The sequence below is a fragment of the Tamandua tetradactyla genome, chromosome 6, assembly GCF_023851605.1.
Source record: "Tamandua tetradactyla isolate mTamTet1 chromosome 6, mTamTet1.pri, whole genome shotgun sequence".
Lineage (NCBI taxonomy): Eukaryota > Metazoa > Chordata > Mammalia > Pilosa > Myrmecophagidae > Tamandua > Tamandua tetradactyla.
In genome coordinates, this window is record NC_135332.1 from 99,851,913 (window position 1) to 99,877,577 (window position 25,665).

The 25,665-nt window shown below is 36.0% G+C and overlaps 1 protein-coding gene across 13 annotated transcripts in view; it reads right to left on the reverse strand.

The window, feature by feature from the left end:
* Positions 1-332: 332 nt before the first annotated feature.
* The window catches only part of PLAG1 (PLAG1 zinc finger), a 50,713-nt gene continuing 25,380 nt past the window's right edge, over positions 333-25,665 (reverse strand). For 5 of the 13 annotated variants that reach the window (XM_077166786.1, XM_077166784.1, XM_077166782.1 and 2 more), the window contains 4 exons: positions 18,665-18,769; positions 11,074-11,172; positions 7,440-7,798; positions 333-6,899 (listed from right to left, as the gene is read on the reverse strand). In XM_077166786.1, coding sequence (XP_077022901.1) covers positions 5,642-6,899; positions 7,440-7,681 — 1,500 coding nt within the window. In that variant the 5' untranslated portion in view covers positions 7,682-7,798; positions 11,074-11,172; positions 18,665-18,769 and the 3' untranslated portion in view covers positions 333-5,641. Of the gene's footprint in view, positions 6,900-7,439; positions 7,799-11,073; positions 11,173-12,591; positions 14,157-18,664; positions 18,770-25,665 lie in introns of those variants that run through there. The other 8 variants (XM_077166789.1, XM_077166787.1, XM_077166788.1 and 5 more) reach the window with 6 other exon arrangements.

Sequence of the window (25,665 nt, forward strand, 5' to 3'; positions counted from 1 at the left end):
ACAATTTTATCTCACATGAACTAGAAACATCATCAATTTATGTATTCTATTAGTCTCTTTTGAATTCTAAACTCACCTGGACTAAAGTTTTGATGCACCATCATTTTTTTAATTGACATTTTCTATCCTTCCTTTAAAACACACAAGTTTTAAAACAGAAAACCTAGAATTTTACATTTAGTTCAACAAAGTATTGTTCTAGAGCCAGCTATTCGAATCCTGTATTTATAAAATGATAAAATATTTAAAATTCAAAGGGAAAAAGATGCTATACCAAAGAGAAAATTATCATCTATTAAAATTTCAGGAAGATCTACATTATCTAAAGCCATTCTATAATTTTATTAATATATTTTGTGGAACTTCACATATTTTTTTCTTACAGCAAACATAACACTGTAGGCCACAGGAAGCTGCAGTACTATTGTTTCATTAGCAGCAAGTTAATATTTTATATCTGGGTATCTGGACAATAAATAGCTTGCTTTTTTGAATGTGGATGTTTAAAATGTAGTATCACTGCAGCTTCATAATGTGACTGCCATTTTACAGAGCTTATACACACACAAAAAATATGATCTTTGTCTATATTTTATACAAATACAACAGTAGTTTGTGAATACATTTTAAGTACATGATATACATGATAAGCCATTTGATTTCCCAATATCACAGAATAGCAATTTTAAATGCAATAAAAATATACAAAATTCAGCCTGGAATGCAGATTTTTGTTTCTTTTCTATATTGACTCAAAGCTTTATCCTTATAACATTTTAAGAATACTAGTCCAAACACTTTTTCATTAGCTAAAATACAATTTCAGCAGTCCAGCTTATGTTCAGGCATGTTGCAATCCATTTCCTAGTGGATTCCCAGTCTTTGTTAAATTCAAAGGGCTGTTAGTAACATATAGCATGTTCTTCACTCCACACCATATTATAAAGCCCATTTTTCATTTAAGTTACAGTCCCCTTGTGGGCAAAAGCTGGGTTTGTTCTGGTAATATCTGCACATCCAAGATTTCCTTCTGCAAGTGCACATGAATACATTGTGGTGGTGTAAAATTTGTTAATGACAAATTAAGTCACAGTATAAAAATATATTGTACACCTTTACACCTAATGGAGTCCTTTATCTATGGATAAAAAAACACAACTGAATGAGACAGAAGTTTGTAGCACCATGAAGAGTTGTATCCCAAGTTACATTAGCAGCATAACCCAACATAATATTGAAGGAGTGTTTCTGAGAAGATAAACATTCATTCTGGTTCATCTGTACCACTGAAGCTTATATAATGAAGCATTTTATACATTAGCAATAGTTCCGTGTCATTTCTGGAGCTAGATAACATCAAAAGATATTGCCTTCCATCCTCAAGGATTGATAATGTTACAGAAAGGTCTAAGAGAGACCTAAGTGTGCCTTTACCAATACCTGTAGTAGTATCTTGCTTTATACAGTCACAAAGGAGCTCTGTGTGGATCTTTAGCACAAAACTACACATCACAATTTTGTATATATATGTACTCACAACGAATTATGTGTGTTGTAGACATGGCTGTGCACACGGTATGAGAAAAAGAAGGCAAATTCAACTTTATGCACTTCTGTGTCAAAGATAACAGCCTACCACTGCTAATGACAAATACTCAACAATAGAAAAGATCTCCTTCAATGTCACATGGATCTCAGTAGGCTAGAAGCAACTTGGGTGAACTGGTATGTTTTAATTTACGTACTGGGAAGACAGTGTGCTTTGAGACACGTAAACCTTGTACAAAAATAAACCATTGTAAAACCTTATGAAAAGACACACACTGATTCTGTGCAATATAGCAAATTGATAAGAAAACACTGTAAAAATGTACCTGTTTAAAATACCATCTACCATTTTTGTACACAAAGCATTATATATCAAAGGCCTACATTTATATCATCTAATGGCACTTGAAACAAATTATAATAAGTCTTAAAATAAAAGGCATAACCTATGAGAAAGTTTCTGTAAAGGTTTAGATTCATTTTGAAAGTGCTATATCTTGTAATATGTGTAATATAGAGGTTGACCAAGCTCTATTTAAAAAAAATATTGGCCTATAATATGTGTATTGCTTACTAGACAAATGATCCTGAAAATATGTACTCTTTAACATTCATTATTAGCTTAATAAAGCAATCAGCTCTGGCTCATGTTTCAGTCAGTATGTGGTTTTTAAAAACCGCTACTGTCCAAATTAACACAATATATCACTATATTTCCACAAATGACTAAGAATAATAAAGCACAAGCAACAAATAGGAAAAAAAATACATAGCTTGAAAAACAACTCTAAATGAAATTTAAAAGCTGCACAAAGAGTGGTACATGATAAGCCAGGACAACTGAAGGTTTAAAAAAAAACTGAACTTGGTAACAGGATTTTAAAATCAAAGTTTTAACAGTGACCAATAACTACAGTTAATATTTGTATACATTAATAGATAATATTGCTTACAGTGCCAAGATCCTTCCACTCTCACATTTCTATGTTTAGTGACCAAATTTGTTCACACAAGTGGAAGTTCAAAATGAATGAGGTTCAATATCTTGTCTGAGGTCCAAATCCTAAACTAAAATATTTTTATTTAATGATGATCACTTTTACCAAGCTAAGGCACTGCCAGAAATTTCAAGGATGATGACGCTGGCCATTAGAGAATGAAAACAGCATTGGCATTAATTATTCTTAAACCCATCTAATTGCCATAAAAACAAATGACAATTTTTTTTCTAGGGAAAAAAAAAAAGAGCCAATTCTGTATTACATCCTTGTTAGAACATTGTGCAATTAATATCAATGAGTTTGCCTCATTTTTAATAGAAATCATTTCAAAAAAGTTTAGTGACCACTACAGTCAATTTTAAAAACAAATGAGCTTAATTCTCTCTTATTTTGAAGTGTTATTTCAAGTCTGTTGGGCAGCAATAGGCAAAGAGGTGTACGTATGAAAATTAAGACTTTACAACTGTGTCCTGAAAGATGTGCCTCCATGTATGTGAATTTCTCCATTTTAGGCTTAAAAATATATAATTTTATATATATATATATATATATATTTATATATCTCGTTCATTAGTCCCCATTTCCAAAACACTATATTTCATAAATCCTGGTACTCCCCCTCTTTTTTTTATTAACAGTGAAATACAATCTACCTAAAGGCCAACTTAGTTCATTAATTTGACTTCTGTTTAACCAACTTATACACAGAATAAATCAGTGCTTCCACACTTGCTATTTGTGACTTCTATTTAAAAATAGGTTTTCTACTTATTTGTGCTCTGTCACCAAATCTTCTTCCTTTTTAAAATGGTGATTAAAGCAATATTGAACACTAATCATTCAACTAAAGATTTCGGTAAGCAATCTGTTTCATAGAAACTAAAGGAGGCAGTAATGAAGCAGAGCTAAAGTCTACTTTCAGCGCAAATATTCTCCTCCTAATCAAAAGCTTAGGAGCAGTTTGAAAATTTAAAAACGTATTTCGTTATTATCATATATAATTTTAATGCCTTTGGAACACAATTTTTAATAAAATGTAATTTTTCACAATAAAATATAAATACATAAGTATAAAAACTACTGCTCCTAGGATTAAAAAAAATAGGAGCATGATAAAATATCAGGAGCCAAAGCTCCTTAGGAAAGTAACTTTGATTCTATGAAGTACGATATATATATGTGTGTGGGTATATATATAATATGTATAGTGAAATTCCCATTTACATTATTACAATTTACATTTCTCCACACGTTATACTATTCCCAAATCTTTTAAATAACATTATATTCAGTAATATGCACTCATTTTTTTAAAAAGAAATTCTTGGTAAACATCTCAATCTGCAGTGATAACCGGCCCTATATCTGAGGAAAAAGTTTCCATATAAGGCTAATGAGTGCTTCAGAAATATTTTTCTTTCTTTCTTCTTTTTTTTTTTTTTTTTTTTTTTAAGAGATATATACTCTTCTATAAACCTCTCCCTTTTACCCCACCTCTACAGACAGGGTCCCAAAATAAGGTGTTAACAAGTGCTGAATAGATGTTTCTTAGGTTACTGTCCCAACTGACAATTAGAAAAGCTACAAAAACTTGACCTTGGAGAAGATCATGGCTAAAAGGTTATGCTTATCCAACATGAGGAAAGCCCATTATAATCATTTTATTTGGTGAATAAAAAATTCTTGATTGTTATTTGCACACTACCTTAGAGCATGTTTTAAGTTCTTTTATTCCACTCTATAAATTCAACTTATTTGTGACAACCCTCTACCCCCAATTTCCTAGAAAGTGGGGTTTTACTGTATATATTTTTAGTCATTTAAAACTTTGTGGTAATTTCTCAAATAATCTCCTAACACATTTAACTTTAGATTCTATTATCTGAAAATAGCAACAAAAGATGAATTAACACTGAGTAAAAAAAATATGAAGGGGCAGGTTTGTTGTTTTTGCTTTCTGCTTTTGGTTCTTAAGGGAAAGAATGTATCAAATTCAGCAAGAAGTGATATACGCAATATGCTTCTAACTTTACTTCCGCAGCGTCTACTTTTCAATCCTGGTAGCAGGGGACATGATCCCTAGAGGAGTTCCCAAGTTTAACTGGGTGATTTTCACCTAGCCTACCACACCCAGCCACCCAGCTGAGTCATTCACTCTGGGACAAACACATGTGTAGGCCCATGCAGCTCTGTGACCGCAGACCAACTGTGGACTGGAAATCAGAATAAATTTCAGGCTGCTCTAGGCCCACCTTTTGGCTATGAGAGGTGGAAGAGATTATAAAGAGATCTACATATTGACCCTGAAGTTTCCAATGCCATACACTATTAACATTATTAAACAGAAAGATAGCAAGCTAAGAAGCTCAAAATGTGGCAAAATATCCTATATACTAATTTAAGGCCAACTATTAAGTATGCTGTGCCACCTGACTAGGAGACTCATTTTTTCCTATATACAGGTGCTTTGTGTTTAGTTTTTTTTTTCTCCTTCCTTATATGCTCATAACATAGATAGGAAATATTCCATTTAGCCAGACAGTATGAAGTCTTCAAAATATACTGACCTGAAATTATGGTAAACCTAAGAAACATTTGTTAACTCCCCAAAGTGGATGTTTAGTTTGTATGAAACAATTATAAATCAATTTGAAGGCTAGTAAAAATTTTAAAACTCTCCGGTTATTCATAAAATTTTACAAACTTCACACTCTACTGCGTATTTTTGAGCCAAATGTCAAAAGGCAGAACCATTGTTATTGGACAGAAATGAGAATTTAAAGATCTAAATGTGATGTGAACATGGGATTTATAAAACTTTAAATAATAACAATGGCTTTCCTATATGAAAAAACTTAAAATATGACAATTGGCAGTGAATTAGGACAACATAACCAGGTAAACACAACTGAACACAAATGGTTCCAAAGCTCATTTTAAAAGCTCTTTTCTATTTATACTGGCTTAATGAAAACTGGTATCATACAAAAGCAAACATTTTTATACTGTCTTAAAGTAGGCACTAAAATAAAAATGGTCATCTAAGGTAAGGCTACATATACATTTTTGTAATAGATCCATGTCCTGAACTCTCATTGGAAAGCCTGATGGAAACGTGGCAGGGTGGTGCTTGTGCTCAAACTACTGGTGAATGCTGCTGACAGGGAGTGCAGAGACCCTAGACCAATCGTACTTGCAGGATCCTGAAGATCCTGGGTTTGCGGGGGGAGCTGAGACACAGAAGAATGTGCTTCTTCTTGTGAGTAGCTCATCCCAAGGCTCCCCACCGATATAGGATTATAGGGAGGACCATTTAATGGTATGAAATTAAACAACTGAGAAAAATCCAATGCTGGTGTGTTTAGGGGATCGTTAATAGAAATAGAGCTTTTTGACAGGGAGAGCTCCCCTGCGCCATCATCTAGAGCCCCAATTTGAGGATCCAATCCTAGTTTAGATGACGATGCTTGAGACTCCTGGGAAGAAGAGGGCATACCACCTTGCAACTCCATCAGGTAACTCTCAATTTCTCCCTTTAATGGCTGTTCTTTTTCAGGAATAGAAATTGCATATGAGGTAGAACTGAATGGATATTTGAAAGAAAGGTGGTGAGAAGGATGTACAGTATCCATATCTATTGGGCATGTCATTCCCAAAGGTAATGTTGTGATCATTTGGTGGGCAGAACCAGAACTTTGCATGGACTGAAATGGAGTATTATAGAGGTTTAATTGCAAAGTGTTTGCAAATGGCTTTGATAACAGTTCACTGGAAGGTAAGGACATCACTGGAAGTAGCTCGTCTTTTATAGGCACAGAAACATTGCAAGTGAAGGGATCCAGAAAATCCACCGGTTCCGTTTTGACCTTCAGAAGTTCTTGATTGTGACTCTTCTTCATATGTCGAGTCAGGTGATCTTTCCGTCCAAATCTCTGTGCACAGTACTGACAGAGGAAGTCCTTTCTTCCAGTGTGCACCACCATGTGTCGACGGACATCCTTTCGGGTGTAGAAGCGGCGATCGCAGTGCTCACACTGGTGCTTCTTCTCCTTGGCACCCCCTGACGACTTGCCTGCATGCGACTTAAGGTGCTCCAGAAGTACTCCCGTGCTCTCGAACGTCTGCAGGCACACCTTGCAGGTGAGATCTCCACTTGTGGCAGCATGCAAGGCCAAATGGCGTTTAAACCCAAGCTTGGTGTTGTAGTTCTTGCCACATTCTTCACACTTAAACGTCTCTTTGTTAGGGTCATGTGTATGTAGGTGATTCTTCAGGTGATCTTTCCGGTGAAACATTTTCTCACAATAATTACACTTGTGGGTTTTCTCAGGAGAATGAGTAGCCATGTGCCTTTAAACACAGATATATTCTGTAAGTAATTATCATGACAAAATGGTATGTATTCACTTTCCTAATGGAAGCTAGACTACTATGCTAGAATAGAATTCCTTTAATAATGGAAACTTTTTAACTCATAATATACCATGAGGATAATATACCTAAATATTGCAAAACTTGAGCCATTTAAGTCGCCACTTTTAGTTTTTGCGGTTTTAGCTATCATTACAAAAGCAAACAAGCAAAACTGAATATACTCACGTAAACGTCCATAACCAAAAATTCTCAGTCCATACCCTTTTCTTGCAGAAATTTCTTTGTACAAATGGAAATTCTACTCTTATTAAGCATTTTACTTTAAAAAAATCCAGATACTGACACACAAAAGTAGGTGATTTAGAATACTAAAACTATCCAATGTCTAATCTACTTAACAATTCCTTTCTGCAAATCAGCTAAAAAATGTGTATACAAATATATACGTTTACAACGGCTTTTAAAATGGCCAACATAATAGAAAATATCATCTGAAAGACAAATAGAGTTTAATACCTTTGTAACTTGTACTTAGAAACAAAGGCCTTGGTGCAGTCTTGCTGTGTGCACTTGTAGGGCCTCTCTCCTGTGTGAGAGTAGGAGTGAACCTTTAATTTCTCAACACTGTTAAAGGCCTTGTCACACAGTTGGCAAGGAAAGTTTTTTCTTGGTTTGGTTTCACCACGCTTACGTTTCCCTGAAGGGACTTTCTGGGTATCTCTTACTTCTGACAAATCACCGGGAGTGACAGTGGCCATCGCAGCCTAAAGCAGGCCTTCTTGTTGGACACTTGGGAACTGCCCAACTCCACTAAATGATTTAGCTTTAGGTGGCTTCTCAAGTTTCATGTGGTCGTAAAAGAAAGCAAAAAGGGACTGGAAAAAAAAATAAGAAACAACTAGTTTGTAACTAAACTTAATTTTTAAAAATTTTATTTGCTATGTGATGCTTTTGAATTAAGAAAGAAACCATAAAATGGATTCAGCTGGTCTAATGTAATATCTGCAGGTTTCTTTATATTTGTCAAAATACATATAAATGCATTGCTCAGAATGAACAGTTCACACACACCCTCAAATTCCATTTGACAAATATTGTGCTTAGGAATAACAATAGCGATTTGGGGAACTCTCAGGAAGTATCAAAACGTAACCCTAAGAGGGGCATTATTAAGCTTCCATTTTTATAAAGGAGTGGAAAATAAAAATCTAATTAAAAGCATAAAAATGTTTCAGTAAATATTTTAATGTCTAGAATAATTTTAATTAGTGTAAGTCAGCTCTAGTCACACTCTGTGCTATGGAGAAATTATAGATAAGCAACTGAAAACTCTTTTAGGCATCTTGTGATTCATTTAGCCCATGGAAGAAGTACGTAATTCAGACACCAGAGGCCTGAAAGAGTTCAGCACATCACCCAAAGGGAAATTTCCCTTCCACACCAGTGCCATCACACCCAGAGGACTCTCTGAGTGCAGGAGAAGAAATGGTATACCTTCATAATCAACAAGTTTTCTTGAAATGGCACAACCTTCTATTGCTATAGTAGGTGAAGGCCATGGCTCCTCGCCATTTGAGAGAAGGATCTGCTTAAAGTAATTTGCCTTAACATTTCCATGGCATAGACAACAATCATGTTCACTGGGCACATTGAGGTTACTGGGTGAGCCAGGGCCACTGGGCCTCCCCAAGAGCTAAAGACCCCAAGGTTTTTGATACACCTCTAACCACTGTGCAGGTGGGGAGTTCTGGCTTAGGATACAGGACCTGGGCAAGAGCACACTGTTACAAAAGGGACTGGGATTGGTGAAAAGGTATGTGGTGTGTCAGAGTTCCAATTCATGATCACCGCTGCGAGAAAGCATGAAATGTAGATACTGTACAGTTAAGAGCATTTTTTTTTTACATGGGCAGGCATCAGGAACTAAACCTGGGTCTACAGCATGGCAGGCAAGAACTCTGTCACTGAGCTACCGTTGCCCGCACAAGAGCATGTTTTTTAAACAAATATTTTTTAATTGACTTGATCTCTTTGAAATGTTTAGACGAGGGATAGTAAATATTATAAATTTGAATTCTTAGAAATAAAAAACCCAACTCTCCAAAGATCCAATTGATATATATGAGTTAAATGAGCCCTCAAGATTTGTTAATGTTAGTTTAGTAATTTGTCTTCAATACTTTTAAGAGAATAAAGAAAGCGATAATATCTGCAATCTCTTTTGAAAAAAAACTGAATGTGGTTAAATGACTATTATCAAATACTATGAAATCAATTGGCTTTTTCATCCTATTATATATTCAGAAAAAATTAAAAACCACTTTTTTCTATCAATTGTCTTTCAGCATCAGACTGGCATCTGCCTTCACAACCTAGGTCTATTACACTGACTTGCAGATTTCAGTTATACTTTTCCAGGGGCCTAAAACAACCCTCTAAATATCTACATTTTTGTAAAAGTAAGTGTATATTACAATGGTCCTATTGTATTTTAATGTAGATGCTGTCGCTCAATAGGCAAACAGAGTAATTATTCACTTGCTTGATTTAAGTCATAAAGTACATGGATAAAGTAATCAGTATTTGTTTTAATTATCCTTTCTTTCTTTAGTGGGTAGATACAAGTAGAGCCTTTGTGCAGTTGAAATTGTCTAAAAAGTTCCCTCTTTCAGTTTAGAAGCTAACACAATTAATACAACAGACATTCTTAATGTTAACATAATATATTTCCTTCTGGTTTTAGATTTTCTGACTCTCAAGAACTTCAAGTTCTTTTCAGTAGAGTTCCTCTGCCTCCCTCAGAAATATCCAAACAACTCTTCTGCTACAGCTAGTAACAAAACTGTAAATTGGTATAAGGCATTCTGCAAACGCAGGAAAAAAATGAACTTTGAATATCTGGTTTCCTAATGTGAGGCTTTTATGTACCTATTTAGAATATTGTAGGAAGCAAGCTGATAAATTTTTCAGTTGCAAAATCAACAGAGGCCTCTCTCTCTAAGCCAACTCTGCAGGTAAACTCACTGCTCTCCCTCCTATGTGGGACATGACTCCCAGGGATGAGTCTGGCCCTGGCATTTGGGGTTGGGAATATCTTCTTGATAAAAAGAGGGAAGAGAAATGAAACAAAATAAAGTTTCAGCGGCTGAGAGATTTCAAGTAGAATCAAGAGGTCATTCTGGAGGTTATTCTCATGCATTATATAGAAAACCCTTTTAGTTTTTAGTGTACTAGAATAGCTAGAAGGAAATACCTGAAACTGTTGAACTGCAATCCAGTAGCCTTGATTCTTGAAGATGACTGGATAATTATATAGCTTTTACGGTGTAATCATGTGATTGTGAAAATCTTATGACTGACACTCCCTTTATCCAGTGTATGGTCAGATGAGTAAAAAATGAAGACAAAAAATAAATAAATAATAAGGAAGAATATGGGGTATGGGATGTTTTGGTGGTCTTTTTAATTTTAAATTTTTTGGAGTAATGAAAATATTCAAAAATCGATTGTGGTGATGAATGCACAATTATATGGATGATTCTGTGAACCACTGATTGTACACTTTGGATGATTATATGGTATATGAATATATCTCAGTAAAATTACAGTAAAAAAAAGAAAAAATCAACACAGAATGGAAAGTATATAAATCCCTATATATCACTAATACCTGAAAATATTTCAAAGACTGGTCATATTTGTCATTACTGTGTCATAATATCCAACCATAATGGGCAGATAATTACAGCTGAGAAAAATGACAACTTTTAAGTTATTGGAAAAAATGTATTAAAAGTGCACCATGAAACAATATACCAACATTTGACTGTACTAAAATTGTACTCAATATGGAATAACAACTGAGTTATGTTATCTTTGGATGTACATACTGAGCAATGAAGATTGCATGATTTCAAATATTACACTTTTCTAAGACCAGCTGAAATTTTTTCATGGCTAATGATACTTTATCTTAACATATTACAAAGCTCAAATTAGTTATCATAGGTGCTTTTAAAACTACAGAATAAATATAAGGTTGAACACTCGCTCAATATCTAATAAAAGTCCACATTCATAACATGCATAACAAGCAAATACTTTAAACATACATGCAATAGAATTGCAGTGATTTTTGTTCAACACATACCTGACAGCAGATGGAAAAAGCCTCAAACTTTGATCTTAGCCAGTCCCATTGACTCTTCGTGGAAGAGAGTAGAATCCAGTCCTTTCCATTTTGGCCAGTCTGTGAAACAAAAAAAATAAGAATGGACTATATTCTAAACAGAACTAATGGGTAAATGATGGAAAAGAAAGCATAAGAGGAATGCAATTTCATAGCACATGCTAACATTCCACACTCTGCTGATGTCATGCATTATTTTTCACCAACTGCACATTTTATTAGTTCTAAGCACATTTAGATAACCAGATAAATGCAGAAATCAAAAGTAAAATTGTATTACCTAGGTAAATGCCAACTTGTGATGCTGAATGATTCCCCACTTTTTTCCCAAATTCAATTCGATTTTTTTAAATCTACCTTGCCTACTAAGAGAAATGTTCATTAGGGTTACTGTTTGTAAAGCCAAACTGATCAAACTTTCATTAACTTATTAATATTATGGAAGATAAAGTTGGTTCTATCTCTGAGAGAGAGCACCTGAAACCTCACCAAAGAACAAGAGACACCAATGAAAGCACACCCACATCCACACCGTGCACATTTGTGCAATGTGGATGTCTCTGAGCTACACTTTGGTTATCTGCAATACCTGCCAATTTATTTTTCAGAATGCTGCAAGGATTGATGAAATGTAGTAACAACTCTGTTAAATATAGGCTTGCTACAGGAGAAGGAGGTGTTAGGAAGAAACCATTATATGGTTTAAGAAATTCCTGTTGAAAAATCTTGAAACAGCTTCAAAATGTCTATTAACATCATGATCTTGAGTGAACTAAGAGCACTCCGAGGGAAAAAAAAATCTGTTAATTTTTGATTGTACAAGTAAACATGAAAAGAATAATGGTCAAAAGAAAAAACCCAGAATTATCTGTTGTAGGAAGTTTACGGCATAAAGAGATTAGTAAACTGAACATTTTAGAGAAGAACCATTTAGAAATTACGATTCCAAGAACTTGTGAGGGGTAATGTATATCAAATGTCAAAATATAGTTACAAAAGGCTTTACGAATGACAAATTAAATAAAATACCTTTAAAGTTCTAAATTTAAATCTAACACTTTCCCCTGAAATCAAATTTTCACATACTTTAAGAATTTCATGATGCATAAATAAAATATTTAATAGAGGACATTCAAGCATCATTTAAAAAATACTAAGGGTATATTTGAAAGCAGCATTATTCTCATAATTTAAAGGACAAGACAATAAAAATCTAGACCAATAAAATATATTTAAGAAGTTAAAGCAAAAGCTCCATTCTTTTGTAAAGCATAGGTCATGCATAAATGGAAGAAATAAATTCTGTACATCAAAATTAATTCTGTAAATACTTACTTGCTCAGGGCACATACTGAATTCTTTGGTAGGTTAATTTAAAATGTGAAAGCCCGTTTTGTGAATTCCATTATTTTAATGATGTAAATACCTTACAAGTGAAGACTGTTTCCACCTTTATTACCTCCCTGGAACTCAACTAACCTTAGAGGTGGCTGGTACTCATCATCATTGCCATTTTAGAGGTGAGAGGCTCACAGAAGTTGAACTTGACAGCATAAACGTGATCAAGAAGGGGTTTATGCCAACTTCATAAACTCCAATCTTACTGCTTATTCAACTGCATCTCATGAGAAGGGTAAGTTAGCAAACCAATTTACAATATATTTTAAAGACTGGAATAGGGGATAGTGTCCATTTCTCTATTACAGCTGCCAAATACAATCCCTACAGAAACAAATTTAAGACTTAAAAAGCTTCTTTTAATAAAAAATAACTAGTATATCTGACTGAATAGGTAATGATATGGATAGGGAAAAACCTAAAACCAAAGTTCACTAGCAAACAATAAATTCATATATTTTTCTTCTTTCTCTGGCCAATAAAAATTTTACTGCGCCTCAAATACAATAATAAAATTTGTATTTGTGCTTACTGTTCAATGGCATTTTATAATAAAAACACTTTGGAGTCTAAGTATTTCAACATAGTTTAAAATTATGTATCTCGTTTTGAAATTTTCCAACGACAGCCTACAAATTACTCCTGCTATATATTTTACAGCCTGAAATAAAATAAAAAATAAAAGGATCATTTTCATTCATCACAAAACACAATTCCAAAGTCATGGTTAACTTCCCTAAATTCAACAAAATTACTTCAGTTCTTGAGTTGCTAAATATTAGAACCAACCCAAAGGAAACCAGGAACTGATTATAGAGTCATCTGTCTTGATATTTTAAGTAAAGAAAAATATATACAGTTTGCATTTACATAATCCTAACTAAAATATTCACTAAAACTATCTGCTCACTTTTATAGGATTAAGAACAACTTTTTAATATTGGATTACTATTCTGAAAAGGTCTGTGTCAAACTCGTACCTATGTTTTTCCTTTCTTTTTTTCCTTTATTTTATCAAAGATTGGTTACTATGTTTTTTAAGTGATGAAAGTTCATCTTTGCCTTGGAGTGAAGAATTGTGAAGCAAGGTAGAAAATGTACATGTACCAATTTCAAATCACTCTAGGAAGAGAGACTCTTCACAATACCCATCCAGACTTTCCAGGCATTTTTACCCCAGGGTTACTTTGCATACAGAAACAATAATTAGAGGAAATACTGTGTGTGTGTATGCACACAGGTTGATCTTCCCATGTTTTATATTTTAAAATAGTGACTCACACAGTAAAATAACAAGGAAAAAGGAATCATACATCAGAGAGTTTACTAAAAAATAAATTCCTATAAAGATGTGAGTGAAAGAACAGGCCTGCATTGAAACTGTTTCTACATTTTAAATTCCATAGTTCTGCTATTCATTTCCCTAACAGCTGTGAATTTTTACATTACTTACCTGCATCAATAATTCTTTCATATTTAAGTCAAAACATATACTTTGTTTATTAAGAGCTAACGCCACTGATAATCAGAGCTTTATTCTCCCTCATGCTAATCAGAAAACACCATTAGAAAACAATTCAGAAAATGTCAACATTTGCTTAAATCAAGTTTTTTGTATAAATAAATAAGGTAGCTTGCAAAAGGAAACTTACCAGTGGTTAATGCTTTGATTTATGTATATAAAACACAGTAGAGCTTTGAATAATATGAAAGAAACTATCAACCAGCTAACGCAAGTGAGTACAGTTAAGTATAAAACAGATAACATACTTAGAACAGTTTTTAAAAAGCAATTTCAGTCTATACACTTAGGTTGGATTGTATAATGTGTGAATAAAATTGTTTAAAAATGAAAACAAATGAACAATTTCAATGACCCTGCATGATAATTTGGAAATCTTTACAGCTTTTAATCTCCACAGGTCTATAAAATCACTTATTAGAAAAGAGTAAAAGGAAAAAAAAATCTTGTAACTATAAAAACCTAAGAGAGAATTAAAAATAGACTAAAAGGAGCCAGGGTCATGTCAGTTCTATTTACTGCAGTTTCCCACAAAGGCAGTTGAATAATTGATGAATAAGAGAAAGAATTAAAACACAGCTAGTGCTGACTGGCCGCACAATAAAGCACAGGCTTGCTCAATCACTCTAGCAGAGAGAGCACATAACATACCTATCTATATTCAGGTCAAATAATGCAAAGGACACAATTTAGTCCAACAAATTAAATAAACCAATACTTTTTTGAAACTCAGCAGCTATTTGTAAAGTCTTAGATTAAAACAAATTATATAAAAAAAAAGTGTCAAAATACTGTTTTGTTCCAGAAAACAAGCATTCTCTTATTAACCTTATTACTAAAGACTCAACTAGTATTAAGTAGGCCATAGCATTCAGGCTCCCATTCCTTGGTGAAGGGAACATATGGCAGGAAGGATAGCTGAAATGTTAGACGTTAGATGGATTACTGGTTCCTGGAAAGGAGAATGGGAAGGCATGCCTGCAGAGAAACCAGTGGCAAAGAGGTAGGCCTGAGTGTGCCGCGAATAAGCCATAGTAGGTATTCAAAGAACTCATCTATCTTATACCTTGAATACTGAAAATCATTCATTTATTTTCCTAAATTAGATGTCAGAGTTAACTAAAGTTAATTAAAAAATAAAGATGCCTCTCTTGAATTACTGTATCTGATACAACTTATTTTGAGCAATTCATTAAAATGTAGTTCCAGGACAATCTTTTTGAAATTTACGATAAAATTTAGCCTTACTGATGTTTAGAAATGTCTTATATTCAATCTACAAGTAACAAAAGCTAACAGAGAAATGAAGAGAAATATGAGATATTTATTTGTAAGAATAGGAAAAAGTCAAAGAATTCCAAAGTAGAACTAACAAATCCCAACATCAATTCTCCTACTGGTACAATTAAGATGTTTTCTTTGGGGCTGCCTTGAAATTGGGGATGGCTGTTTATCTCAAGCTTTTGAAAGCATCCAGATAGAATGAATAGACAATCTGATGGAGACAGAATATTCAAATAAATCTTATCTTCCCAATTCAGGAATATTTGTGGTGGTAAAAATTTTATGTAGGCTAATGTCATGTTTTTCTTCTCTTTTAAAAGTTCTCTTAATGACTTAGAAATTCTAACCACTATGTGGAGGATACTTTTTTCCTTAAGATTGTACACTCTCATCAACATAAAATCGATACAGAGGGATGGTACATTAGGGTATTTTCTTTTTCTTCAAGTAGGGCAAAAAGAACGCAACAGGAAATGAAAGGAATTGTGCAAAAGGGAAGCAATACACCTGAGAGAAAGTGAAAGCTGCAATTATACCTGAAAACAAAGTAAGACTGCTTAATCAAAACTTTATTTTTAGAGGCTCCTGGACTTTTTTTTTGGGGGGGGGAGGCAATTCCAAAACATTGGTTCTCCAGCTTAGATTATAAAGTAAGTAAGTAGCTCACAGGTCAACTTAATCTGAAAATTGCATATCCAAAACTGTGAAGAGTTCTTCATGTTTTCGTTGCCACTAACCACTTAAATTTCTGGGGTATAACAAAAATATCTGATACCAACTCTAAAAATGTTCACAATGAAGGACCTTCTGAACAGTTGAAGGATAGCAATTACTGTTGCTACTGAAATCACAAATATAAAATCATCCTGGCCTAAGTACCCAAACTGAATCTGTCTAAAATTCAAACAGAAAGGCTGAAATATCAGTATGCATTTTTGCCAAAAGTGATAAGGAAAAAGGCTTTAACTAGTTAAAAGAGCACATGCAGAGAATTAGTTTCAAGCCATGTGAAAGTGAAGTGCACTTTAAATACAGCCTTGTGCTATGACAAACAATGAAGGTAAATAAATGCTTGTCTTCACGTGCTGGCTTTTGAGTAGCACTAAAAACTGTGATGAAAGCAGAAACTACATAGTTAAGGGTCTTACATGCTATCAATTTGTCCTCCCTAAACTATGCCCACGTGGCAATCCACGGTAAACCACTTCTGATCATTCCCACATAGCTGAAGGTAGACAGGATTAGTTCTAAGCAAAATTGTCAAGGGAGGGGTGGCCATGCCCTCCCTCCAACTTTGTAGAACCACTGTGCCCCCTCTCAGCATTCACAATTATAAGAGATTTTATATTTATATTCCTTGATGGCTTCTACTTGCATGAGAATGGACATCAAAACATTAATCTCTCTGAACCTTTTATCCCTAATGGGGACTGGTAAGCCTTTCTTGGAATTATCAATATGGACCGTCTCTCCCTCTGAATTGTAAATTTATTTACAAAGAGACTATTAGTCATCATTACATCCCCAGCACCTGTACAGCGGCCTGGAGAGCAGTAGGCATCTGATAAATATTTAAACAGAATTTTAGGCCCTTTAAAGGAATTTTAGAACCAAAAACAAAGCAAGTAAGCATGCTTTGGGGCTTCTAAATTTCAAATCTGTTATGAAGTAAGCTCAGGAAACAAATTACATAGAATTGCATTATTAGTTTGTTTGGGGAAAAGGCAGAAATGAAGTCTGGAGGTTAGGGGAATCGGTACTCTTTCTGTGTCCCTGGGAAGTATTACCTGCTTCAGTGGGTCTCAGAAAGCTAGGGAATCTTGGGCAAGTGCTACTCGTAGAGGCCTACAGGTGTCCCAGATAAACATGGGGACAGACAAGTTCCTGAATAAGTTTTCACCAGCATTTCTGCTTTCAAGTATTTGGTTACACAGCTCCTTAAGTACATGTACCTGTACTGATAATAATTTAACATTTAGACACAGACAATGAAGTTCCATAGGGAGGAAAAGGGAACAAAGAAAGATGCAAAGCCTTTAAAGGGAATTTCTACATGAAAATTAAAATGTGAAGATGATACTAAACCTATCAGAGAAAACTGTACTGATTATAGATACAGGAGAATCCAAAAGGAGAAAACCTGCATAAGTACAGTTTGGCTAAGTAAAAGTAATTAAATATTTTTCTCTTTTCTGGCCACTAAAACCAGCTTCATTTTTAAAAGTTTGAAAACTACAATAAAGTAAAAAGAGAAAAAAATCCATAACCTGTAATACTAAAAAACCACTTAACATCATTTTATATACTTAAAAAGATACTTATGCTATATGAATGGCTAAAAATTTATGCTAACTTGATTTGCATGCTTAATCACCAGAGAGCAGTGTGCTTATTTTTAGGCAGATTACTTATGCCCCTTTTATTTGATTATCAAGCTCTGTTGTGCGTATGTGTGGCCCTGCCTGGCTCAGCTACGTGTTCCTTGCCCAGGCCAGGCCCTGCCTGCCACTGGCAGAGAGTTCTGGAGCCTGGGCTCACCCTCTGGCATGAACACAGCCATTCTGGCTGCTGATGCAGTTCTGATCTGGGTTATGGTTCTGACAACAGGGGTCTGGCTGTCCATCTTGATAAACTGTCTAGTTTTGAGCTTAAGAGCCAGGGGTCCTGCCCACTTTGTTTTTACCAGTCTACCCATCCTGAACCTCAATCATGGGTTTGAGATCCTGCTGGAAGACTTACCTGGTGCAAAATCCAGGTGTGCCTAGATTTCCACATACTGTTTTACCTAGCTTCTGTGCATTAAGCTGCATCTTCAAGTTGGGATACCTAGCTGCCTGGGTTTGCGTCCTCTTTCCAACAAGTCTATCACACTGACACTGCCCTGCTGGGCTCCTTATTCTAGCATCTGCCTCATCCCAGAAAGTAAATCTAACCCCAACCTCCCTGACTGCCCCACAGCTAGTCATATCCTCCCTAGTACACAGAAAAAGATATAGCGATAACATGGGACATTGTGTCACTCTGAATAAGATGCAGAGAAGAGAGCTTTTAAGAGTTCACCTGTGTGCTACTTGGGGAAATATGAACTAAGCTTGTACAGCAGCTAGGCATTTTGTGCACAGATTAAGGAAAATTACTCCTTGCCATCTTCCCAACCTTTTCAATATATCATAACTATTATGACATTCTGCTGAACACAATACATATTTACAGATCCTAAAACAGTAAGTGGCATGCTTATTATGTGGCATGCTTTTCAAAGCTTTTAATATTACATCTTATATTATTTAAAATTGAAATGATTTATCACTTTGAAAGCAATGCCATATAATGATTAAAGCCACCTACCTGAGGCCCTGCTCCAATCGTTAGCAAGGCAACCTTATTAATAGACCATCACAGAATGAAGCATTCTGGTTGCCAAATACGGCCAATGCAGCACCAAGGGGCAACCTAAAAAGAAAAGAAGAGTTAGTTTGAAGTTCCAAAAGTCAGACCTAATCTGGTTAATGGCATATGAACCATATAGTTTTTAATTTATTTTTTACTTATTTAAATTCTTTTGAACTTTACTGAAATATCTATCTTAAATTCTGTTGGAAAAATGTGAAACAAAGTATTTATAGTATACTGAAAAATGAAAAGCAAACAAATCAAGACCTCTAGATTTGTATATTCTTCCCCTGAATCACAAATTATTTCTTTTATTCATATTTTCATTTTGTACATCATTTCTCCAAATTTACTGCAGTTTCTCAAATTTGCTGCTTATTTTCTTTATATGCTAAACACATCCACTGTTTTCTTTGCAACAACTTTTTGAGGTGAATAGCTTGTTCTGAAAAATAACTGACAGAGAAATCCTTCCCTGATTAGTGATTTGCATCAGTCAGAACTAGGCCATCTGTTTACAAGGAAAGGTGCAAACCTTGAAGCACCTAAAGCAGAGGTAAAATAAGGAGATGGGACAAGTTCTCAGCTCCTAGTTAGTGACTAGTACTTGTTTTGAAGTGAATTCCCAGGGGCAACACCATCTTCAATAACATGCATGCATTTTGAAATAATTTTGGATATCCTCAGCCTCCTTCTGCTGGTGCAAATATTAAAGACCTACAACATGGGTGGTACATAAGAGAGAAGAGGGTCAGAAATTCTGTGCAGAAAACCATCTGCTACATTTTCCTCAATTACATACATGGTTAACACTCCAGGAAAAGGAATTTAATAACTAAACAAAGCCTAATACCTGCAGTAGTGAAGTAAGACTACTGGTGACGCAGTGTGCAAATTCCCTGATCTCCAGGAGCACATGAGCTAGGTGCAGCCATGGAATTAGAATGACAAATGAACAGCACAAACAATATTATGTGGTACAGACAAGTACCACAGGAGATCAGAAAAGTAAAGGGATACTCCAGGTTTCTGGTGATTTTTGCCTTGAATTAAGAGAGGGGAAACAAAGTGGGGGCAGGGGTGGTGGTTAGTAGAACTTGTGTGAGCAGAGGCTCAGAGGTTAGAATCAGAAATTGTAAGGATTTAGATTAGAAGAGTGCATGGAAACCTGAATGGCTGGGTACCTTATACATACCATCTTAGACACATGTACTAAAGATAAAAAATGAGGCAACTCTAAACCACGGCATAGATCAAATGCACTGAGAACAACAAATGTGTAGGGAGGGGGAGAGGAGAAAGAGGAAGAGAATGGAGGGAAGAGGGGGAGATGGGAGAAGAGGGAGGGAAGCAGAAAGAAGGAATGGGAGCAGGAGAGGGCATCTAACGTGAAACACAGAAGGTGTGATAGAGGAGAGGAAAGCAGAAAGCTGAAAACCAGCATAACAAGCATTCCTAGAGAAGAAAGACCACTCATATGCTTGGTGATACTAACGAAGGAGATAAGAGGAAGAGAGACAAGTTGTATAAACCACCCAGATACAGACAGATTCAAACCAGATTGGTTAATGAATGTTGGCTCCTTACAGCCACCACAATGAGACCAAACTAGGTAATGTAAAGGGGGTGACAGTGAGAACTTCAAGGATAAGGAAGAAAAAGGGGGCAAAATCCACAAAAAGATAAAACCTCTAAAGCACTACAGAATCACCTCACAATTCTGGCAAAGTGTTCACCCATTTAGATATGAAAACTCTGAACTTCAGCAAGAAAGAGTAAGGAATGGAGTGAGGTGGGTGGAAGTGAGACCCTGGGGGAAAGAGAGAGAGACACCTAAATGAGTACTTGGGTGATAAGGAAATGACAGCAAAGGGATGCTTTCCTTCAAAGAGCTCTGCAAAGAAAAGAAGAAAATATTATCTCTCATGTCACTTACAAGCTGGAATAAAGTAGGATACTGGTCAGGAGAGAGAAGAGAATGCTTATTACAGCATAAAGACAGGGAAGAAAGCAGAGCACTCTTAAGAGCAGAATGAGATCTAGAGAAGAGGGAGAGTTTCTCAGGCTTGGACTAGAAAAGGGGCTTCTTTACTGTCCTAGGAGGGTGCATTGCATCCTGGTGAGTTTTATAACGGAAGGAGCTGGCTCATCTTGGCCAGTGCTGAGTAGAAGCATTTGTTAAGCCACTATAAATGAAGGGGAAGCAAGGTATTTGGGCACAGAAAGCAGCAAAGGTTTGAAACAGCCATTGTGGAGAACAGGAGGGGATGGTGCGGTGGTGAAGTGTCCTTGATGGTTTTACAAAAACTACAAACAAGCTTGCTATAAAGGATTAAATCTCTTTGTAGCTGCTGGCGGTAGCGTAAATTGCTGAAACTTTTCTGAACTACATTGTGAAAAATATGTAATAAAAGTCCACATGCATTGACCTGATAAATTCCCTTTCTAAAATTTAGCAAAGAAATGATGAGAAACAAGGATTCATGTATCAGGATGTTCAAAGCATTATTATTATTAATTATTTTGGGGTGCATGGTCTGGGAATCAAACCCAGGTCTCACACATGGAAGGTGAGTGTTCTACCTCTGAGCCACCTATGCACCCTCAAAGTATTATTTTAGGTATAAAGAACTGATAATGTCAATAAAACGGGATACATGGCTAAATACCTCACAGCCATTAAAAACCATGCATTTAAAGGATACCAAAATCACATGGGAAATACTGATTTGACATTAAATTTTCAAAACTTAGGATACAGAATAAGTAAATACACTGTGATTCCAATTTTGTAAAGTACATACTTAAAACTAGTACCCCCTTCAAACATTTAAATGCACCTAGATAAGTTAAAGCCAAAAGATTAGCAAGATACAGGCTTTCTACTTTTCTGTATTTCACAAATGTCTTACTTTTATAATTAGAAAAATGCATTTTATCAAAAAGAATGACAAAGTTATCATACTGAGAAAAATGAAACTAGTGAGGATGAGAAATAAATCTTCATATGAATATATTGAAGGTTGAAGAAAAAAAACAAAAAACAAAAAATAAACTCTCCCAAACAGAGGAGAAAAAAGATGAGAAGAAGATTGGCTTAAATGTAAGAGTTGCATTCACTCCTTACTAGGAAGGATCACATTCATCTCTCAGCAATTGTTAGAGCCACATTCTCAGCTGCTGCCATACAGGAAGCCAGTGCAGTTCACCTGTTGCTCTGCGACTGGCTATCACATGCATGATTTAAAGGTTCCAGGAATATGGGCTAACTGGAACTCAGGCCTACTGACAATAAATAGTTCTGGGATGAGCTGTACTTATCAAATACCAAAGGAAGTACCCACTGAGGTTTTTCAATTCAGCCTCTGTGCAGACCATTTAAATGTGTTCCTTAGTAGTAACTTTAAAAAGAAAGAAACGCCACACTAATGGGGAGGTCTACCTTTGATTCATTAAATAAAATGAAGAGCCAAGACAACAAAAGAACAAGGAGGTGTTAGCCAAGTACAGACTGGAACCTTGTTCTGGGAGTAAAGAGAAAGACAGACTGAAGGGCTCGGAAATGGATGAGGAAACCCTGTATGAGTCATTTTACCAGGGGCCTAATATTTTAAATTATTCTGATAACTTAAAAAGTATTCTAAATGTAGACTCCTGTACAATTTGTGGCCCCACCCCCACCTCCATTCCTGGCCGCTTTTAAAGATCATTCAGAGAGCAACTAATCTTCATTGTCTCTTCAGACAGAATCTAGGAGGTGATTGTTCTTTCAATTTTCATTTAGTTGGTATTTGTTAAAAGAAATCTGACCTTCCTAAATTATAAACTCACTTTGGCCTCTGCATTGTTTAATGACAGGTAATTAACAAAAAGGGTTTCAAGGCAGGTGATGTGAAGCCTGAGTCCTCTTTCTTGAAACCTCCAAGCAAGGCTCTGCATGCACCCTTCCTCATAGCTCTCTGCCTCTCTCTCCCGTTCCCTGGCCCTCCTCTTGCCTACTTTGATATGAAGATATGTTAAAGAGAGAAGGTCTTGCCATAATCTCCAGCAGTACAGCTCTTGAACTCTTGTTTGCAGTTCTCCTGTAGGACTTGGTTTCGGAGCCAGCTGCATAGCCCCAATGCTTACTTCCATTCCAGAGCAGTAAGCAGCACAGGCCAACAGGAACACAGGAGCTTAAGGACTTGCGTTTAGTGAATCAGAACTGGGTTGGGCTCCTGGCTACCCCTTCCTCTTGGTGCAACTTGAAACAATGTATTTAATCACTCTTCAGTGTTTTCCTCTGAGGAATGGGAATAAATACTTACCTTGTGGTTTTCTTGTTAGAATTAAGCAAGGTGATGTGTATTGGTCTCTAACATAGTGTAGTGGGTTCAAAAAGCAGAGCTGTTAGATTCAGTGTGTTATTCAGAAATAAGTGCTGCCCCCACATGGCCTGATGTGTACTTAGAAGTGCTTTTTTTTCTGGCACAGAATCAGAGCCAGCAGAATCTTTAAAAGACAAACATCAGGAATACTTCATGTGAAGACATCTGCACTCACATATAATGAGAGATTGATATTAAAAGTGATGATACTTGGCAAAGTGTACTTTTGATATTTCTTTGGCAGGTGTATCTTAAATTTTATGGTGGCCATGGTCATAGATAACCCCAGGTCACAGGTGAAATAATAGCAAAAAGCAATCCACGTAAACCCAGCTGTCATTTTGTATATTTGAATTGGGCTGTAATTTGGATAATATGATTTTGTGTATTGAATCATGACCCCTACAAAAGCATGTTTAGCTTCCAACCCCTGGTCTTGTAGGTGTGAACCCATTTGTAAAGAGAGCCCTTGAAGATTCAATTAGTCAAGGCATGCCCAAACTGAATGAGGGTGGGCCGCAATCGAATATGGCAAAAGTCCTTATAAGCAAAGGAGAATGGACACAAAAAGAGAAGATACAGGAAGCGAGAAACTGGAAATCAATAGCATCTGGAAGAGAAAGGAGAAGACACTGCCACATGCATTATTATGTGACATGAAAGCCACAAACCAAGGAACACTAGCAGCCAGCCCTAGAACACCAGTCTTCAGTGGGGAAAGCATGCCCTTGCTGATGCCTCAATTTTGGACTCCTCCTGGCCTCAAAACCATAATCCAACAAACTCCTATTGTTTAAGGCAACCCCTTTGTACCCTTCTGTGGTACAAAGCATATGACTGCTGATTATCCAGAGATGGACTGACCCTGGTTTGTGGCTTAACTGTGGTAAAATATTACGATGTGCTCTTCTCTTCAACAAGGTGGCGAAAGGCAGATGTGGAGATGCAGATTTTTGTGAAGACCCCGATGGGCAAGACCATCCACCCTTGAGATCGAGCCTGTGACCCTGTCAAAGCCAAAATTCAAGATAAGGTGGGCATCCCACCTGACCAGCCACACCTGATTTTTGCAGGCAACCAGTTAGAGGACGGTCACACTCTTTCAGACTACTACATACAGAATGAGCCCATCCTATATCTGGTGCTTTGTCTCCAGGGCAGCATCATGGAGCCTTCCCTCCATCAGCTTGCCTAGAAGTCCAACTGCGACTAGAGGACTTGCTTAAGCGTTAGGCTCACTTGCACCCCCACACCAACTGCCGCAAGTAGGTCAAGGAAGGGCCCCTCATCACAGCTCCTCAGCCTCCCCACGGCAGCCTCCTTCCTAAGTAAGCTCCATGGCACTGACCCTCAATAAATCTCCCCTTTCACTAAAAAGAGCATATAATGCACATGAAAAATATTACGATTACTAAAAATCAGAGAAAACAGCCATATATTAGGAAGAAAATCTATGCTATTAAAGTATACCACGAATTCTAATATATGGAAATATCTCTGTCACAGAGCCTCTCAAATTAATCCCCCACCCTCATCCTTCTAAGATAAAGCAAAAAGTGTGCGCAACAGAATTCTGTCTTTCAAAGCCAAGGCTGGTGGAGGGATGAGGTAGAGAGGAAAGAACAGGAAAGAGACAGGATCCAATACTGGAAAAAAATGAATACTTACATCACATAGGGGTGGTTCAAATAGATGGTAACTTCTTAAAGATTTTTAACAAGTACTGTGTGATTCTTGGTGTTTCCAAATTATTATACTTGTATTACTTTTATACTTTTGTTCACCCTTGCAGAAGAAATGTTTCCAAATACTAGGCCCAACTTTAAGCAAATTTCCATTAGGTTCACTTTGCCACACTGTTGCTTTAGCACCAACATGGTATACAGCAATTTGATCTATAGGTACAGCCATAAAACCAGACTTTTCTGTTTTCTTTTGCTTTTAAAATTGTTACTGGCATTGATCATAATAGAATGAATAGACCTGAGCAAGTATATTTCCACGTATCTGCCAGTGTGGTATTAAACACGATTTTTTACTTTTCTGAACCTCAGTTATTTTTCACTGTAAAATGAGAACACAGTCAATTCCTGATTAACTGGAGCAACCAGGATGTGTTATAGGTGGCACAGCTAAGCCTGGATAAAACAAAATTTTGTATACTGCAATATACTAAACTAGTAGTTCTTTTGTTTGTTGAACAGAAATCTGTTTGGATTACATAAAACTATGGATCACTCCATGATGGGGGAAGGGGAAAAGGTAAGAGTTCAGGAGCAACAAAAGCACAAGAAACTCTTCATGGGTCTCAGTGAAGGGTGCAGAATATAAGCTCCATCAGAACAGCAATTTTGCCTTCTATTTCATTTCTCAATTCCCAATACCTATAACAGCAGATACACACAGGAAACATTCATATAAATGTTGAATGAATGTCAGGAAAAAGAGAAGAAGGGAAAGAGAGAGACTTTTCATTCTGTTGGCCAAGTGGGTCTGTGGAAGAAAACAGCTACACAATCTAGTTGACTACCTTTGTGAATGACTGGGAATTTAGTGAATACGTTCATTTTGAAAATTCTCTTAGATTTC